Source organism: Tympanuchus pallidicinctus, unplaced genomic scaffold (genome assembly GCF_026119805.1).
Source record: "Tympanuchus pallidicinctus isolate F22 unplaced genomic scaffold, pur_lepc_1.0 scaffold5, whole genome shotgun sequence".
Classification (NCBI taxonomy): Eukaryota; Metazoa; Chordata; class Aves; order Galliformes; family Phasianidae; genus Tympanuchus; species Tympanuchus pallidicinctus.
In genome coordinates this window covers 60,588,990-60,609,922 of record NW_026294769.1, presented here as the reverse complement: position 1 = coordinate 60,609,922, position 20,933 = coordinate 60,588,990, and the positions used below count along the sequence as shown (strand labels likewise).

Sequence of the window (20,933 nt, the reverse complement as noted above, 5' to 3'; positions counted from 1 at the left end):
TTCTTGGATTGTAACATATACCTCAGAAATCAGAAATGTTTTGATTTTCCATGGTATATTACGGTTCTGTGTCTTCACATTCCTAGATCCCAGTCTTCACCTACATTCATGAAGGCTCCTGGTGGGTCTTTCACATCCTGCTTGCTGCACTCCTCAGGACAGTCTAGTTCATTCCGCTGCAGTGGGCGGCAAGGAGAGAGCCACCTCTTCTTCCCCCCAAGCAACATTAATGGCCTCAGTAAGCTGAAGCACAGACAGAATGGAAAGTACTACAGTGGGCATGTAGACCCTATTCTAAGAATCTAACAATCTACTGTCCATCAACATAGAAGTTTAATTACTCATTCAGGTATTGTGAAACAAAAGAAAACAGGCCTACCAAAGGGATGTCCCTTTTCCTGTGTCCTGCTTTGCCTGAGGGAACTGCCACCCTTTGCAATCAGTGCAGCCTGTGGAGGCTGTAGCAGTGCCTTAGGTTGGTGCCATTCCTTGCAGAGCCAGCTGGGAACCATGGCTGCCTCCTCAGCAGGTTACCCCCACACTCTCTTGTCAGTTCTACCCAGTGCAGATCTGCAGGAGGCAAAAATTTTGTGAGCGCTGGTACTGTAACATAGCTCATTTTTGAGGTTCTGCTTCAGAAGGTTAGAAGACTATTTATTCCATTTAATTTTTTCAGGAGCAGCTTAAGCTCCTAAGATTCCTCACTTTTTTAGCTATTACATGATTTTTTTGCTGTCTGTCAAATCTGCATAAATTTTACAGCTATACTGAACATAGAAGTGGAAAATGAAGGATTTGAATATGTGAATCATGTCAATTTATAATCATCCTCAGGTTTATTTGAGATCTAAAATCTCTGTGAGCTGTTCATGTCACAGCAGTAAGCCAAAGCAAATGAGACTTCACTATGTCCTCAGGAGTTATTTTATGTCCCTATCCTCCAAAGCTGGACGAATCTTATTTAAATCATTAATGACAAATCTTTAACAAAACTGTCCTTGAGATTTTCAGTTGAAGGGTGTGTAGTAATTATTTCACTGAAATTGCTGAAGACAGTAAGAATATTCTGCAGATAATTTATAGGAACTGACCAGATTTTTTCTTTTTATTATGGCAAGTTTAAAGAAAAGATAACATATAAATGTTTCTACATTTGTTTATACATCTTCATTTGTAATTTTATATGGTCCCTTTAGAATATATCACAATATTAAATGGAAGTAAATGTAATATGCTTTATATTGCATTTGCTATTATCTCTGCTTTAAAGACCAAATAATTAATTCCCTGCTCTGAACATCAGAATGTGACAGGATTTTCTAGAATAAATTAAGCTTTCTTTAATGAGTCAAAAGTGCCATTGACAAAAGGCTTGCTAACTTGATGATGAAGCCTTTAAAGTAGGTTTCTCCATGCTGGTGACCAAAGCATGGAAGCACATGGAGTTACAGGAGACAGGGGAAGAATGTGTGGAGCAAAAAAATATGGGGATTTCTCAAAATAAAGGTAGTGGTGACCATAGGTGCTGCCTGTGCATAAACATGCAGAGTGTAAATTCATATGAAAACTAAAATCTGTAACACATATGGCCTTCCTGGTCTTGTGGTTGGTTGGTCATCCTGCACATAGCAGGGGGTTTGAAACTAAACTATCACTGTGGTCTTTTTCAGCCCAGGCCATTCTATGATTCTATGATTCTATGACACTATTAAATCACATAATTCCAGTGGGCACAATGAGAGCCCTGGAGTAGATGGGCACAGATCAAGAAAGAAAGGGAAGGAATTAAAGGAGAAGGCTGTGTGGTATGTGCAAAGAAGTACCATTTACTAGACAGAATACAACTGAAAATGGGACTGCCTGGGAACTTCTTAAAAGTACTTTTGTAACTGTGTAGTTTATTACTGCGCTTATTTTCTAAATTCATTGGTTATTATACAGCAGACTTTTAAACTGACCTAACTTCTACAGGTGGCTTTGCATTTCAGTGTATTAATCTTCCCTTCTCCTGCTGATCTGCTGTGAAGAAACTTATTAAGAAACTCATTCTATGATGGCTTTTATGAAAGCTGTATATAGCGTGGTGAAAAGTGCAAAGCTAGAGTGAAAATACAGACACTGGATTGAACACTGGCCAAGTGTGACATTGGAAATTTGTGAAAGTTGCTGATGTATAAACAAGCAAATTCAGCCTGGTGGAAAATTAAGTTCAAAATATTTTACAAAGTGGATCTGTAAAAACAATCTGAATGTATGGATAAACAAGCAAATTCAGCCAGGTGGAAAATTAAGTTAAAAATACGTTACAAAGTGGATCTGTAAAAACAATCTGAATGTATATACACTTAGAAAAGGTAGAATATTAAGCAAAAAATGCATGTGTAATAATACTCAAATAAAGACAATTTTAAGCTTCATCAATTAAAATTCTAACTAACGTATCTGCAATGATTAAGGCATCAATAATAAGAGCCTATTGAATACTTAAAAAAAAAAAAACAACCAAGAACATAAACGATCACTGTATTTTGAGCCAACCTCTGGCAAATTGTCAGGAGAAACTGAAAGGATCCTTGGAAGGCAAAAACACCTTCTGACTCAGAAATATTCATGGAAGTTGAGCTATAGCTAAGACAGTGTGCAGATTTTTTTAATGTACAGATAATGATGTTTGCTTTCTCATGCTAAGGTATTTACAGTCTGAAGAAGATATTCCCATTCTCTTTGAATCTGAATAGTGATTACAAATATTATTTAGAAAACTCTGGTAGAATTCCGTAACAAAACCTTCCTTTTCCTGTCAGAAATTTTTATTGCAATTGAAGAGTTGTGATTCTCAAAAAATATAAAAAATGTTATTTCCATAATTACACATATTTCCATCAAATAATCATGTTTCCAGAAAGAGGTGAAAACAATAGCTTTCATTTAGAAAAATCTCAAAATCTTTAGAATTATATTTATTCTTAATGTCTGATAAATACTGTATCATAGATTGAAGAGTGGCATTTTTTAGGATCCCTGTCAGAAATCCTAGCTGTCAAAGACAGAGAATTTGAGGCATCATTTGGACTTGAAATACAATTATTTAGGTAGGTAGAGCTTTTCTTGACAATTCCATATGTGTGTATGCCGCATAGAAACAAGTACTAAACTAAATTAACGTAATCGGGATTTATTTAATTTGGAATGTTGTATTCTCTATATTGTGTAGCCCACATCCCTGGCTAATGCTAATGAATATACAATGTATTTTTTGAAGCCATTCTGCAGGAATGGCTCTTTATTATGAGCATTTTATTATTCTTTTTTTCTTAGAATTAGTTAAGATAGGTGGAAGGATCTTTTAGTCTACATTCATCGCAAATGACTCAGCTTTTCATGTAGCAGGTTCTGTATCCTCAAGTTTCTCTTTATTCTAATTATTTCCCTTTTAACTATCAGAAATGTTTTAGGCTAATAACACTACGGACAGTAGCTATGCTGAGTTTCAGTGTATGACGTACTAATCTTAGAGTTATCTTGCTGAAGAGAAAGTAGAAATAACAGTACATTGGAAGTCAGAATCACAGTATACAGGAACTGTAATGTGTCTTCTCAGCTTTTCTTAATATATTCCTTCTAGTGTCTCAACTTCCTCAAAACTTTTATTGTAAAGATCGTCATTTATACTAGGAAAGCTGATACACTCTTTCTTAGATTACTTTAAAGATTAGATAACAGATGTCAGTCACTCTGTGAAGAGTTGAGTTAAGCACTGACATTCAACCATTCAAGGCACTATAAGTATCTAGATAGATTAGATGACATAATGGGTTGTGTGCTGAATTTAAACTTTATTTATCATGCAATCTCATTTAACTGTCACTGAAATCAGTGAATTTGCATGGCTGATAAATTTTTCTAAAATCTTTGATCATCTGTCTTCTTGATAATTAGTTAAAAGTTTATGTAACTTTATTGTGAATATCACCAAACCTACAAGAATAAGCAGAAAATTAAAATTAAATAAGACAAGGCTAACTCAAGAAATACATTTTCAAAATTTATTATGAAAAAGGAACTATGGACAGTATATAGGGAAGATTATCATGAATACTGAAAATAAAATATAAAATTTTATGAAATTAATTTTCACCAGAAATTATACAGATGTTTATCCATTTTTTCTGATATTCATTTAAACATAAAAAATGGTGTGTATCTGTGTATATATGATTTAAAATCTGTGTATGCACAATAATCAGCTGAAAAAATCTTTATATTCTTATAATCTTCACTTACATCATAATATTAGAGATACTCCCTCTGCATAAAAGCCCTCATGTATATTCAAATATGGATCTTATCTGAATTCTTAATACCTTGAAAAGCTTTTCTAAGCCAAGTTCCCACTTGCTTATCACTTCGAAAAATCTTCCCCTTCCTGCATATGTTTAAGATCAGAGTATGTATGCAAAAATTACATCTTGGCTCTGTGTAATTTTTTTGCATTTCTTGTAATTTTGTTGGTTATATAGATTTTTCAAATATGTTGCAAAATAAATTTAATTTGATTTTTAGAAAATACAGAGTAGATATCTTAAAAGTGGATTTTTTCTCTGTTTTTTTTTGTACTGCCATGGGCAGCCTGGTCTAATATTAAATGTGGAGGTTGGTGGCCCTGCCTGTGGTGGGGGGGAGTTGGAGTTTTTCAATCCCTGAGGTCCCTTCCAACCCTGGCCATTCTGTGATTCTGTGATTCAGTCTGAGAGGAAGAAATTCCAGAGTCTCTAGTCTTATCTGATGCTCTGAATCTTCTTTCTTAGCTTGTTACATGAGCTGAAAAACTATGTACTACTGTTTGTTTCCAGATTGCATAAGTTTTGTCATTTATCTACAAAAATTAAAAATATCTTTCATATCAGCATATGATAAAACCATTGAATCAGTATTTACAATCAATGTGAAGATCTTTCATTTAGGATGCATTTTACACATTGTATTAATTGAAATTTTACTTCAGGGAAGTAATAATTAAAAACGATTTTCCCAATGCTTCTCAATGCATAAAACCAAAACTTCATTATTACCTTTTAGATAGTGCTCTATTCCTATCACGGTAAATTATCTGAGAGCGCATTCTAATGAGATTCCTCAATTATGATGCATTTAATGCATGCTAAAAGCACTGGCAATTAGTAAGATTTACTTTAAGTTGTCCATGTGTTCATGTAATAACTTAGCAGAACTTTTAAGAGACAAAGCCTGGCATTTTAACTCCAAAAATATTGTAATTTAAGGCTCTTGTTACAGTCATTAAGTATTTTCTTCTCCTTAGTTTTGAGTCATTATGTGTGTCAGAATTCTTTAAAGCTGTCGTTCTTTGATGCTATAATTTTGAAAATAATAATAATAATAACAATAACCTTGCCTTTAATTTTTCAGTAATATTGGCAATTTATTTCAGGCTATATGGCATATTATATTGATGTTAGCACTCTAATTAAGCAGAAGCAAAAATTAATTTTCAGATGCACTTCAGATGTTTGGATAATAAACTGAATAAGTGAGATAAAAATGTGATATCTTCATTTAATAAAAAAAGAATTTCAATATAAATTACTTATTAATACCACACTTGTGATCACTTTTATTAATTCACAGAAATACTTTTGGCATAAAATGCTATCATACCATTGATCAAAAAGATCAATAGTCACAATATCTGTCATTTTCTCTTACCTTACAAAAGAAAGAAATCTCTGAATCACTATGCGTGTGTTGTTTTCTCATGGAATTAGTTCTGTTGACGTTAGAACTGATTTTGTAAATGTATAAGATTTACCTACTTTATTTAGCATAATACTAAACTTTAGATGGAACTTCATTGTGAAAAATATTCTTCCCATGTCAATATTTGAGATAAACGATCTATTTAAAAACAAAACAAAAACAAAAAAAAAAAACAACAAAAAAAATTCCCATTCAAATGCCTCTGTACACATTTGATTTATGAAATTGTGCACATGGCATCTGGGAAATAATCCATGAAATGCTTTAGTTTGCAAAATAAATCTGATCAGCTACTCAAATGTCTTGTCATAAAAATGCAATTACCGTAAGTTGGGTATGATTCTCAGGTCTCTTTCAGTATAATGTGACTACTGCATATCATGTGTCAGACTGCATGTTAAACTCAATTTGCTTTAGGAAAACATTCTTAGTTAAAACAAAAGCAGAAATTATTGTATTTTTATATGCTATTGTAAAGTGAATGGAATTCTGCCAATCAAATAATAGAAAGTAGATTGTAAAAATATGTGATGACACTACTAAAATCATATTGGAGTTAGTGAAATCTGAAGAAATTCCTCATTAGCATCATAGTTTTACAGCAGCATTTCAAGTCAAATGTTAAAAAATGAACTGATCATCTAAAAGTTAGCAAAATTTTATTCTCTGCAAGAAAAGGGCTATTTTAATGACTTTTTTTTTTTTTTTTTTTTTTTAACAGCTGAGGATGCATGTGGAGGAACCATGAGAGGATCCAGTGGTATCATTTCAAGCCCCAATTTTCCTAATGAATATCATAATAATGCAGATTGCACATGGACAATTGTGGCAGAGCCTGGGGATACTATCTCACTCATATTTACAGATTTCCAAATGGAAGAAAAATACGATTATTTGGAAGTAGAAGGTTCTGAACCACCTGCAATATGGTAAGTCAGAAACTGTAATTTTCATTTGTTAAAAAAAAAAAAAAAAAAAAAAAAAAAAAAAAAAAAAAAAAAAAAGGGATGTATGGAAGGATGACTTGTGATTTTTGCTTTTCTCAGTATATCAGGCATTCCTAAAGTTAAGAAAGATCAACCAAAGCAAAAGACAGTTGTTACCATGAATATACTGATATACAATATATATACAGGGATTCTAATTGCAGCTGTAAAGTAATTCTAAAATATATTCAAAGACTTTCATCAAGATGAAAGTCACTGTAGACTCTTTCACCTCAGTTTCTATGAGTCTAACTATTCAATTAGTGAAACCTTCAGGGAATTTAATGATGTTGAGGCTTTTCTGCACAGAGCTTGAGAAAATCACATTGATCACAACTGTTAGTCACAGTCCTCTCAGGGTGAGTGTCTGCAGAGAGAATTGCATGTGTAGTCCCACTATATAGTGTGGTGAGTATAGAGCCATTCTTACAATCATCTGTACAGTTTCATCCTGATCTGCGAGATACAAGGTGCTGGATAGCTGTAGCATTTGTTGCTTCTTTGGGTTTTTATTTTTGTTGTTGTTTGTTTGTTTGTTTGTTTTCATTTTGTGCTAATTTCAGATACACTGCCAGGATTTCTATTTGTTGACTTTGCAAAAGTAGCAATGTTTTTCCCCTGCAGATTTTGCAATTCTCGATCTCATTGTAACTGCACTGTATGAAACAAGTTGATGAAATAAAACATTAAAAATCTCTTTCAAGGTCAGACTCTGTTCACTGGAAAAAATAAATGATACAATAAATGATATATTCTGTAGTTTTCTGGCCTTGTAGTTTTAAGGCACCAGCCTCATACTGTTTTGAAGACATGTGAATATGAAAAATTCTTGTGTTTGTTATTTTGGTTCAGATATAATACCAGATCACAAAGAGGACATGTACAGAACCATAAATCTTAAGTTGTTAATTGGATAACAAAGCAGTATGAGGGCTATGCATAACAGATAGATGGATTTGCATAATAGGCAATTGGCTTGTCCTGTTAAAGTAAGTAGAGCTTTGTTTTCTTATTTAGAAAAAAGAAATTAAAATACAAACTCAATAAGCTAAATTATTTTAAATTTTATAATAAGAAAATAGATTAAACAATTATATTGTTTTGAAGACAAATCTAAATTTCTACAGATAATGCTTATGAATTATATTCCTTACAATCTCAGTGTATTGTAGAAGTCTGTACACTGTGTATCAGCTTTACTGAATCATCTTCCATAGAGTTAATTCATATTGCCTCCTACGTAGTTAATTACCTATATTAGAATATTACTGAATTGCCATTGACTTCAAAAGGCTAAACTGAAATCTTTTCAACAAGATGTCAACTAAAACAAATTTTAAACAATTAATTACAATAATTATTAGTGAACTAGCATATAGACAATATGAATCACTTGATTAGCTAAATTTGGATTTGATATTTCTTGAATATATTTTGTATATTCAGTCATGAACTTCAAAGATCTGCTTTTTTCTGAAAAAGGCTTTGGCAGTATTGAAATGATACAATAAGGTTATTTATAAATGGAAGTTCTCATTATCTATTTACAAATTTAAAAAATGACATTCTAATTTAATAATTGGTTATGTAGAGGAGCAGATTGAGACCAGAGAGCACGTGACTTTTTTTGTTTTGGATTGATATTTTTTTTTCCTATCATTTATATTCTCCAAATTAGACTTACATTTTGTTTTGAAAACACATACCCCCCCATATACTGGGAAAAATAGATTTGGAGAGCTTAATAAACAAGCATTTCTAAGTTAGATTTACACTGATCATCTTTTATATCCCCTTAAAATATAGCTGGGGGTTTAGTTCAACACAGTCTCCTTTGTAAAGACTGCCTAGTAGAATAGTGTTAAAACTAAAACAAGGCTCTTGATCTTTCATTTTGGAAAGCAAAGTGACTTGTAAAATTACCTTATAATTTAATCTTACTGGTTGGTATTATTTCTGAATCATGCCTTAGATATTTTGTTGCCTTACATGACTATTATACCAACTGTTTAAAAAAAAAAAAAAAAAGTATTATCTTTCTGTACATCTAATTTCATAAGGGAATAGTCCTATTTCCTGTTTCTAAGTAAAATAAATGAACTAGATAGTCAGTAGTTATCCACAGTAAATGATTAGGAATTCTTCAGGAAGTACTAACTGTCATCTTTTTGTCAGTCGTTACATTATTTCAATTATGCCAAGTATGTTCTTTAAGAAAATCTCGATAGACCATTTTCATTAAGTATTGCAAAAAAATTATGTAAATATTCTTCAGGGCTTTTTTCTGTCTGATCTCAGTGGCTGACCCTGACATTTGATAATTTGAAGGAATGTGACTTTTTTCGTGCTGGAAGTGAAACTGAGTAAATAATTTACTCCATATAACTATTTTTTGCCCCTTTTTTTCCTCAACAAAACAGAAACTCAAAAGAGGTATAATTTACTCCATATAACTATTTTTTGCCCCTTTTTTCCTCAACAAAACAGAAACTCAAATGAGGTATAATGAAAAATTGCTTTCTACTTAAATGAAAAATTAAGAGTTTTAAACAGCCATTGATGAAGAAAAGTATCGATTTTATTATGGGATAATTTATACAACATATGGAATCTTGGAGTTAAATGACTATCTGAACAAATATGAGGTTATTTATGATGGTGTCTGAGATAGTTAAAATGTTTCAATCTCTTATTCTGTTATTGTTAACTTTTAATGAAATACTTCCTATTCAATCATTTAAAAAAATGGAATACTCTAACTTTGACGTAGTTATCCTTGTTCCCAGTGTGTAATCTAGCCCAAATTCTGAAGACAACTGTTAAAACTAATTCAATTGTATACCAACTTAATTTATTTATTGTTGAAAAACAAATAGGCATTTTTTCCTTCTACATGCTTGGAGAGTTTGGGTATTACAAGAAGATTCTGCAAAGATATTAGACTTAATTGAACTTAAAATTATGATTAAGTTTGAATGATTTAATACATTTTTTCATGGTCCTTCTGTAAAGTGATTTCTATTTCCAATAAAAAGTAACGATGTCATAAAATACAAGCTTAGAGCTCTCATCCAGAGAATTACTGCAATAATCTGAATAAGAATCACCTTTATTTTATTTTATTTTATTTTATTTTTTTCCAGAAAGCATATAATTATGCAACTCTTTCATTATTTTGTAACATGGAGACGAACATTACTGCAGAGATGCTTGAGAGTGTAGCAGTAACTCAAATATATGTCTGCTTTGACAAAAAAACAAAATATGTATTTGTTGTCATCTCTGTTCTGTCTGGATGAGGGTGTGCTTACAAGGATATCTTTGCATACTACTTTAGCATTTGATCCACCACTGGAATGTTCATACAAAATAGTAAGACTTACAATTTTTCGGTTCTTTAATAGAAAATTGAAATAAGATGCAATTGTTCTTTCTAAAGCAAAATAGCTCAGTTTTATTATTCCAATAGTGTATTTTTCAGAACTTCAAAGCATTTCTTATTTAATTTTCCTAAAATGCGAGGGATGCTTAGAATTTCTTACAGTAAATTGAAATATTAATCTGTCTAAACCAGTACTCTGTATTTGGTTTTATCCAAAGTATTATCATTTTGTGTAGAAAAATAGATACAGCCAATGAAAAATGAAATATACCAAATGAAAATGTGACAACAGCAAAACAGTTTCTGTTCTGAAATATGTTTAGATATTTCATTGTTTGATATTGCATATTTTATAGATTATATTAATTTCCTTAAAATAACCAGTTACCAAAAAAACAATAGTTAAAAAATAAAAATTAAAAAATATTGCAACATAAATTTTTTCTTTGTTTGTTTTTCCAAAGGAAACATCTTTTTTTTTGTTTTGTTTTTTTTTTTTTGTTTTTTTTTTTTACATTAGTTTTTAATACTGTTCTGTGGAGAATGAAATTCTGTATTCTTAAGCTCTGTCCCTTAGTTCTGGTACACAAAAAAACAACATCTAGCTTGCACCTTAACACTGCCTTCTGAATTATATGGATGAACACCAATAGGAATACAAAAAAATAGTCTTTCTTAGTGTTCCCAACTTGGGCTCCATGCGGAAAAAATTGCACTCGATTACATTCATCAACATTTGTGAACATTTATGGAGACGAAATGGTAGATGTTAACACAGGGAGGTGATGGGTGATGTGTTTCAGTAGAAGTAGAGGCAACATGAAAGAAAAACCATGTTCTGGATGGGCATGCACAGCTGTCATGCAACAGAATGAAGTGTCTCAATTAGTTCATCAACACAAATTTGGTGGATTACAATCAGGAACTGTGTACGGAGCTGATTCAGCTTCAGTATGTTCGGAACTATGGTGACATCATTGGAATATCACAAAGTTTGCAACAGGTGGGTTCCATGAATGCTTACATTGGAACAGAAAGAACAACATATACAAGTTTGTCAGGACTTACTGAACCAGTATAGGGATGAAGACGACAGTTTCCTGGATCACATCATTATTGGTGACAAGACATGTTGTCACTACAAGAGGCTGGAATCAAAATGGCAGTCCATGGAGTGATAACGTGAACTCCTCATCAGATAAAAGGTTAAGACACTGTCCTCAGAGGGTAAGGTGATATGCACTGTTTTTCTGGATAGGAAAGGAATGATTCTTCTCCATTTTCTGAAATGTGGACGAACCATCGTGAGTTTGACTAAGCTGAAGGCTTGAACTTCCAGAGTCAGTCCACAGAAGAGAACAACCTTTCTCTTGCAGCATGATAACACCAGGCTCCACATCAGTTTCAAGACTGTGGAATACATTGGCAGTCTTGGCTGCACTGTCCTACCACATGTACTGTGTAGTTTAGGCTTGGCACCTTCTGACTTCCATCTGTTTGGCTAATGAAAGATGGACTGTGGGGGAAATATATCCCTGGCAACAACACCATCATAGAAGCTGTAAAACAGAAGTCAATCTCCATGAGTGTAGATTTTTATGAGTGTGGCGTTTGCTTTTTTCATAACTGGTGAAAAATGCATAGCTAAGTGTGGTGAATGTGATGAAAAATTGTGTTTTGTAGTGGAAAATTTGCTCTATCAAATAGTATTAATGTGTTTTTGAATCCATTGTAATTTCCATGAAAATACTTAAGAAGTACCACTCTCAGAGTTACCTACATATTTGTAAATATATTATCTGAGCTTTTGAGCTTTATGCCTTCATATACATATACATATACATATACATATACATATACATATACATATACATATACATATACATATACATATACATAAGTACATACATACATACATACATATATATATATGTGTGTGTGTGTGCGTGTGTGTGTGTGTGAGGAAACAAGTGTCTTAAATAAATAATACTGGTGTGTTGATTAAGCAGTAGCTTTAAAAATAGTGTTCTGGAATTTCCCAGGAGATCCTCTTTTGATGTTTGTAAGAAAATAGCTACATTTTAACTTCACGTCTTACTTCCTGACTTTTTTTCTGAAATACTTGCAAATACTGCTAATGAAGTTTAAAACATTAGTAGAATGTTTAAAAAGCATTTAGTCAAATACATCATTTTATACAGGAGCAATACACTTAAATAGGCATTGATAGAGAATAAGATTTTTTTATGAAATAAACTAATAATAAATTTATATCTAAATATTTTATAAATGTTGATAAGTTTGCACAATACTGATACTTGATACAAACATTCAAAAGTACAGACATTTTGTATCAGTAAATATTTATGCTCAGTATGTCCAGAAGAGAAGAAATACATACCACAGGGGGCTCTGCAGTCAGAGAGGAGGTATAACCCCTGGCAAGGTCATCTGATGCTCTCTTCTTCATCAGGCTCTCCTCCCTGCTGCTCAACCGGACTGCACATCCCACCTCAGTGTTATAGTGAGGTTTATCCACATTTGTGACACTCCCTCTCATTATATTTGATTTATTAGCTTCAGTTCTAATTATATTGTACTATAGTGTGTTATCTTACATTCCAATACCATATTTAGTAAATTAGTCTGTTTCTCCTCAGATCATTGTTGTTGTTTTTAATTATTTTGTGGTCCCTTGTTTCTCTTTTCCGGAGGTGTGGATTTTGCAAAATCTCTCTGCCCCACTAGTCACAGAACCAGATCGAACCATTGACACACAGTAAAAATGCTTTCAGAATTATGTTGTATTTGTACCTAAATAGATGGGAGAAAAAGACTCTATTAGAATGATTAAGAAACTGCAGGCATAAAAATCTACTGAGAAGTAACTAGCAGAATTTTTCTCTGGTGATTGTAAATATAAAAGCAATATTACAAAACATAACTGTAATTACTATGTTGTGGTTTCCTTCAGATAAAAGGAACTGTGTAAATCACTGAAACTGCATGGTTTTGTATTAAACTGATGTTTGATAAAATTTTGGTGAAAGTAGGGGGATGAAGATTAGGATTAGAAAGCTGTGCCTGTGAACACAATAAATTTCAGATTTGATGGCACATATGGTGCTCAGAGATATGATTTAGCAGAGGGTTGTTAGTTAGGGAAGTATGGTTAGGCTGTGGTTGGACTCAATGATGTGTCTTTTCCAACCTGTGAATTCTATGATTTTATGCTATTTACATTTCAATCTTCCTGAAGAAATGGAAAGACCATCACAGTGCCATATTGTAGTGATTTTTTTTTTCCTGCATTAATTGCTTAGGTTGTATTTGTAAATCTAATGCTGATCAAGTTGCACTCCAAAGTATAATGCACAAATATATCTGAAATACCCCAGACATAATAGACACATATAACTACAAGTTATGTGATAGAAGTCTTTACTCTGTCATTTAACAATAAGGATCTTGAAGTTTATACTTTGTCCTTGTTGTTGTTTAAAGACATACTTTGTTACTTTGTGACATTTACAATAAATAGGTATTTTATCTTCAGTAAAGGAGTTCCCACAGTAGCAGGAGATCTGGTGAGAGCTTCCGCTAATGGGGGACCCATGCTGGAATGAGCTTGGCACTCATGGTAGATACCCATATTGAAGCGATTCTTGAACTGCAGTTTGTGCGAAGCCCACACAGGATCAGGTTGGGAAGGACAATATCATTTTAGAAAGACCACATGCTGGAGCAGGGGAAGAGAGTGACCATGAAGGACCAGCAGAGATGAAGCATTATAGACTTACCAGAACTCATATTCCTCTTTGCTGCTAGAGGGGAAGGCTGTAGAAAGAAGGGAAGGTGTCTTTAGTTTGCTTGTACTTTGCACCTGTTAGAGACAGCTGCATATAAAATCATTACATGTTCTTGGGTCAGGCATGTAGACAAACCAGGCTATAGAGTCTGGTAGGCTCATAACATTGTGAACTAATAGTTTACAGTGGTTTAAATTGATACTGCTTTATAAAACAAGTTCACACTCTTATTTCCTTCTCATCCCATACCTGTTGACTTAGGCATTTACATACTCATCAATTTAGTGCACCAGGAAACAGTAAAGATTGAAACTTTTTGTTTTATTTTCTCTGTTAATTAGTAGATCACACAAGACTTGAGAAAAATACTGAGGCACTTTTGGTGTGGAAAAAGGAATTTAGTGTGAAAACAAAACCTGAACTGTTTTGGTCTTGAGAACTGTAGACTGACTTACAGCACCCACATTTGGATTCAAATTTTAAATATTGCTTGCTGAGACTTCACAGAGTTTATTTCCTTTATATTTTTCTACTGCATCCTTAGTTTCTGTGTTCTTGTGTTGGCACGCAGCATTTGATTCCAATTAAGGCACACAACGTTAGGAAGGCAGTACTTTGTTGGTTTTGCAACAGTGTATACTGGTAGTTAAATACACATCTCTTGAGATGAGTATCATTTCCAGATTTACTCCTAATTTCTCACCTTTCCTTTGTTTGTGATTATTGCAAATGTGAACATTGGTAATTCAGTCTGGGTCTCCCCTCTTTTAGTTTGAAACCATTTCACCCTTATCCTATCACAACAGACCCTGCTAAAGAGCCTGTCCCCTTCTTTCCTGTAGCTCCCCTTTAGACACTGAAAGGCCGCTATCAGGTAACAACAGAGCCTTCTGTTCTCCAGGCTGAGCAGCCCCACTCTCTCAGCCTATCCTCATAGTTCCATTCATTGGATCATTTCTGTGGCTATCCTCTGGATACACTCCAACAGGTCTGTATCTCTCCTATACTGCAGACTCTACATCTGGATGCAGTACTACTGGTGAAGTTTCACCACTGCATACTAGAGGGGTTGGATCACATCCCTCAATCTGCTGACCACCCTTCCTTTGATGTAGCCCAGGATACTTTTTCTTTACAAGGAGAGTGGTTAGGCCCTGGAACGGGCTGCCCAGGGAGGTTGTGGATGCCCCATCCTTGGACGTGTTCAAGGCCAGGTTGGACGGGGTCCTGGGCAACCTGATCTGAATGTGTATGTTTGGTGGCCCTGCTAGGCAGGGGGGTTGGAACTACATGATCCTTGAGGTCCCTTCCAACCCAGGTGATTCTGTGATTCTGTGATTCTGTTTTCTGAGATGTGAGGACACATTGCTGGCTCATATTTCACCTTGTCATCCACTAGTACCCCCAAGATCTTTTCAGCAGAGCTGCCTTCCATCCTTAAATCCCCCATCTTGTATTGATACTGGCAATTACCCAGGTGCAAGTCTTTTTAGTTGGATTTATTGAATCTCACAAGGTTCAATTGGGCCCACATCTTGAGCCTGTCTAGATCTCTCTAAATAGCATCCTATCCCTAGAGTTTGTCATTCATACCACATAGACTTGCTGAAGGTGTACTCAGCCCCACTGTCTATGTCACTGATGGAGATGCTAAAGAGCACTGGTCCTAGTACTGATCGCTGTGAAAACACTTGTCACTGATCTCCATCCAGACACTGATCCTTTGACCACTATTTTCTTTGTATGATTTCACAAACAGTTCCTTATCTATCAAACAGTCCACCAATCGAATCCACATCTTTCCAAATGAAGAGAAGGATGCTCTGTATCATATCAAAGGCCTTACTGAAGTCCTGATAGGTGACTTTGGAGGCTCTCCTCTAGACCACTGATGCACTTATGCCTTCATAAGAAATGACAAGATTGGTCAGGTAGGACCTGGCTTTGGTGAAGACATGCTGTTTATCCCATATCACCTCTTCGTCTTCTATATGCCTTATCATAGCTTCCAGGAGGATCTTCTCCATGATTGTCCCTAGCACAGAGGTGAGGCGGACAGGTTGGTAGTTCCATGAGTCATTCTTTCTACCCTTCCTTAAAAATGGGTGCTATATTATCTTATTTCCTGTGACCAGAGACTTTACCTGAAGTCAAAAATCAAATATCATCAAGAGTGGATTATGGAGAGAGTGAATTATTATTATGATGGTACTTATTAATATGTATGAAGTTATTCTCATGTGAAGTCAGTGAACTATCCAACAGTTTTCAAATGAGCAATTCCTTTTTGAATGGGCTGTCTAAGTAGATTGTACTCAAAAGAGATAAGATTGAATCAATTTCCGAAAGTCTTAACAGTAATCAGAATCAAAATTCTCAAGACAAATTATCTAGTAGAATAATACTCTAGTTTTTCTTCCATTGCTCTTGTGCAAGGATTTGCTGCCTACTGTGTCTGCACTTCCATGGCCCACTTTAATTCTCCTTGGATGAAGCAGTCCTGAGTGCTACAAGTTGCTATTTGTAACTCTTTGTAAAAACCAGATAAATGATAGTCCAGATCTGGGGCATTTTGTTAATTCTTAAAAAGAAAGATCCATAATAAGAAACAAACAAAATATTCTGGAGTCCTTGACTCAGTAGCTTCTGGAAAAATATATAGATGGAAAAATTACTTGATAATTCAAGAAGGGACACTTTCAGTGTTCTTACTCAAGCAGAATACTACACTTGTTTTTTTACGGTCATTTAGTATTCTCTCAGGATGGCAGATGCTGGCGTAGCAGAAGAGACTGATAGTTGCTGTCATGACTTGAAATATTGGTGACTGAACTGGCAGATCCTGCAGGTATTGTTGAACAAGACCTATTTTGTGATTCATGACTTGTATAGTAAGTGAAGGGGTAGTACACATAAGACAAAGTGTAACATAAAACAAGGCAAGAAAAGAAAGAAAAAAAACAACTCCAAAACCATTCAAAATAAAAATATGTAACTTTCAAGTTTGTTTCAATTGTTATTCATATAAAATTCACAGGACACTCAGGTCTGTTCTGAGTCTCTGTTCACCTTATTCAGCAAAGTAGGAAATATGTCTTGGGAGAAAAGTTATTCCTGCAAAGCTAATCATTGCTTACATGGGGCCTATAAACTACTCAGATCTTCAGATGCTCCTTCATTTATTTACGATTACGCATCTGTTTTACATGTGAAGATCATTTTAGGAATGGGTGCAAAACTGGTGAAACTAACCAGTAACTAAAGCAAACCACAAGTATCAGAGCAATTTTTAGTAATTGCATGCTATCCAGTGTGCAGGTTACCAAGAGGTCACAATCTGCAGTTTTCTGGTTTTGACATAACAGTGGGTAAAAAAGAAGTAATTCATGTATGCTTACTGCAGGTTTATTTTTTCTGCCTGCAGTAGGTCATGCAGATGGGAAAAAATGCCGAAATGCAGTAATCTAAAACTTTAAATTGTAAACTAACAAAAAACAAACAAAAATAAAACGGAGGGTTTTTTTAAAAAAAGAAAGAAAGAAAAAAAGTTCAAATACTCATATAAGTTTCTTCAAATACTTTTATCACAGGAATTATTTTTAATATTAAAAGGTTTTAGACGTTTTTAAGTGGAATGCCTTATTTTGAAACCCTGAGGGTAAATTCATCACAGTGAAACCTACAAATTTCAAGATCTGAAAGATAAATTCAATTTTCCTGTGATATACTTCATGAACAGTGTTAATGTTTTCATACCCTCTGTTAAGAAAGATAAAATTGTAAATGATAAAGAAATAGGGAAAAGATTAAAAAAAAAAAAAGATTATTAGAGAATATCACATTTCAAGTAAATAAAGAATGTTTATCTTTTCTGACTCTAGAATTAGTAGAAACTCTAAGTGATCTATCGGGCAGCAATTCTAAAACAAAAAGTGGCATTTTTAACCAGTGTACATAATAAAGTTGTGGAAGTCATTGTTGTGATTATAGTGAAACAATAAATAGAGAAGCAAAATAAAATTCATGCCAGGAATATTTTTCAAGGCTGTTAAACATAAAGATCTACTTTATGTTTATATCCCTGTCCATAGCATTACTAGAAGTTATGATGATGTATGCAGGGATGAGTTTCATTCTCTGTAGTCATATTTTCTGACATTATGTGTAAAGATCTGTTATTACTCATTTTCAGAAATATTAGTGTATTACTGATCTAACACATAATCATATGCATTTTTTCATATAATCTAGGACATGATGGTTATTATAAAAGTATTGTAAGGCATGTCAGTGGGAGATTTTTGCAAGCAATACAAGCCAAAGAAATTATTGTAACTGAGATATATTGGGTAATAACTAAAATTCTGTATCTGTAAATAATTCTGTGAACTGAACTTCGGAATTCTGTCTGTGTTACAAAAATATTCTACCTTCATCCAAAATTTGTGATGAGACTACCTAAAGCTGCCAAGTCGTTATTTAAGGCTTTGAAAAATATATTGAAAAAAGGCTTTGAAAAATATATAATCATAATTTTAAGGTAAGACTTATGTGATTTCAATTTCCAGAAAATTAGGATTTTCTCTGAACTTTTCACCCCTCTGCTAAACTCATTGAAGAATGAAGATATTTATACATAGCTAATTCTAAAATAAGACCTCTTAATTATTTCCATGAAAACTACAACAAAAAGCAGAACTGAACTATTTAATAGAGAAAATTCTCAGCTACAATACACTATTTTTAACACAGTTACCACCATTAGCTATGCATTTTTGTCACTGGTGAACAAAAGACTGAATGCCGTGTTTGTAAAAATCTGTACCAGCAGAGGTTACACACTGTCCCTGTTGCCACTGCTGAAACACAGCCCCCCACTTCACTGTATTAAAATACAGTGTTTGATCTCCATAAATGTTCAGCAAGCATTGATGAATGTCATCGGGTACAATTTGTTCTGCATGGAGGAATTTAATTGCATCTTTTCTTCATATGCACTTCCGTGTCAGATGCCATTTTGTCAGACTGTTCCTCTGCTGCCATCTGTCTCATGACAAAGAAATTGAATGGAATATTGGCAGGAAGGTTCGAACTCTACTGCTATACCACCAGCATCCCTCTCTGATGTTGTGGGCCAGCATAATAAAACAGGAGGCATTACTTTATCTTTTCTCCATTCTTTGATTGGAGAAGCCAACTTCTGATCTTCTTTCTTGGCTAAGTAAACTTTTTGTTTACTTCTGTGTAAGACAGTTGCTAGAGCCTTTACATCTCCTCTTCAGCCTGTTCTGAGCTCTGACTTTTGAAGTTGGACTGGTATATTGGAATCAGCAGAAAAACTACTACCCCATAGTGCATACTCTTCCATCCTTGAAGCATATAACAAAGGTTCTGACATCTTTCACCTGGATATACTGCATTACAGCACAGCTGTTTTTCCCGATTATATTTTATGTCAGAGGATAAACTTTTGCCATCAGCCCTGACTGCTGAGCAAGAACATGCTGTACAGTACATCCTAAGTGAAGGACAATAAAATAAAAAAAATAATAATAGTACAGACTGTTGCAGTAGGGATTGGTTTTTTTGATAGCTTACATTATGTCTCTCAAATAACAAGCACTTTGAATGAAGATACCAACTTCCTAACAAAACTTTCCAACTCTCAATAACTTGAGTATTTTGATATTCAAATCTAAGATGCAAATGTATTTCTATTATTGTTGGTGGTTTTTATTTTTTTTTTCCCACATAATTATAATAAAGGAGAAATTCCTGAAAAAGAGGTAATTAAAGAAACATTACACTACTGAGACAACTATACAAGTAAAAGTAGTTTGGATACTGTGGGAGATAAGTGAGATATGATTATGACAGCAGCAAAAGTTACTACTCCTCAGAGTATGATTTTTGTTGCTTTGAATTATAAATGAATCTGCCAGCAATATCCACAAACCTATTACTAAATTTAAGCTGGCTAGCTACGTGTTCTGTTTCTACTGAAAATTCTGTTAACAGTGAACTATAGCTTTGCTAAATGTTCTGAAAATGATTTTTATTACTGTACTCTGTGTTTTAGGCTTTTGTAGATGTACATTGGAATGCTGCATTTCCATTTAATTATGGTGACTTTGTGTACAGAGTCCCCAAAACCGTGAAGCAGAACACTACAGTCAGTACATTTTCCTAACCTCTGCTACAAAGATTAAGGACATGCAAATAAAGTTTGAATCACAAACTTTGTGATTTCAACAATAGGCTATTGTTAAAAAAAAAAAAAGTAATTCAAATTAAATAAAAGACCGATTATTCAGTATGACTATTACCTCTTACCTTTTTTATTGCTGCAGGAAAACTTAAAAATGAAACAGGTGGTTTCAGTTGCCTAATTCAGTTTATTCAGTAGGCTACATGATACTTAGCAACATATTCTGTGCTTCTGGTCTTTAATTTTACTCTAGCTGCATGCTGAAATATGGTACAGAAATTTAAAATAGTGTTTCATAGTTCAGGGCAGAAGTGGTGTTCAGACTGAAAAACAGGTGATTTTACATCTGGATAGTTCAAGAGAATATGCATTTTTAATTAAAGGAGATTGGGAAACAAACACTCAGCTGACATCTGAGGCTAACTCTAAAAGAAACCACTTAGAAGTAACATGCCATTATGTGTATCTGTAGGGAAAATAATACAGCAAACAGCTAGAAATCTAAAATATTTTCAAACGATGTAGTTGATGCCATAGCACATGAAAAATATTGTTGTAATAATTTCTATGAAAGAAATGTGGTTGAACAAATTGCATGATTAGAGAGGTATGGACTCAAATAAGAAACAGAGGTAGTTAAATGTACCGTATCAAATATCGGGACTGTGTACATATTTATTTATACAAAGTCGATTAAGAATGATAAAAGATTGTTTTCTAACTATACCTATATATATATGTAAATATATATCACTGTTAAAAGAAATATTTAA

At 33.7% G+C, this 20,933-nt stretch overlaps 1 protein-coding gene across 2 annotated transcripts in view; it reads left to right on the top strand.

The window, feature by feature from the left end:
* The window catches only part of CSMD3 (CUB and Sushi multiple domains 3), a 512,773-nt gene that overhangs the window by 143,656 nt on the left and 348,184 nt on the right, over positions 1–20,933 (top strand). For both annotated transcript variants that reach the window (XM_052703606.1, XM_052703607.1), the window contains exon 5: positions 6,497–6,704. In XM_052703606.1, the coding sequence (XP_052559566.1) occupies positions 6,497–6,704 (208 nt within the window). The remainder of the gene's footprint in view (positions 1–6,496; positions 6,705–20,933) is intronic.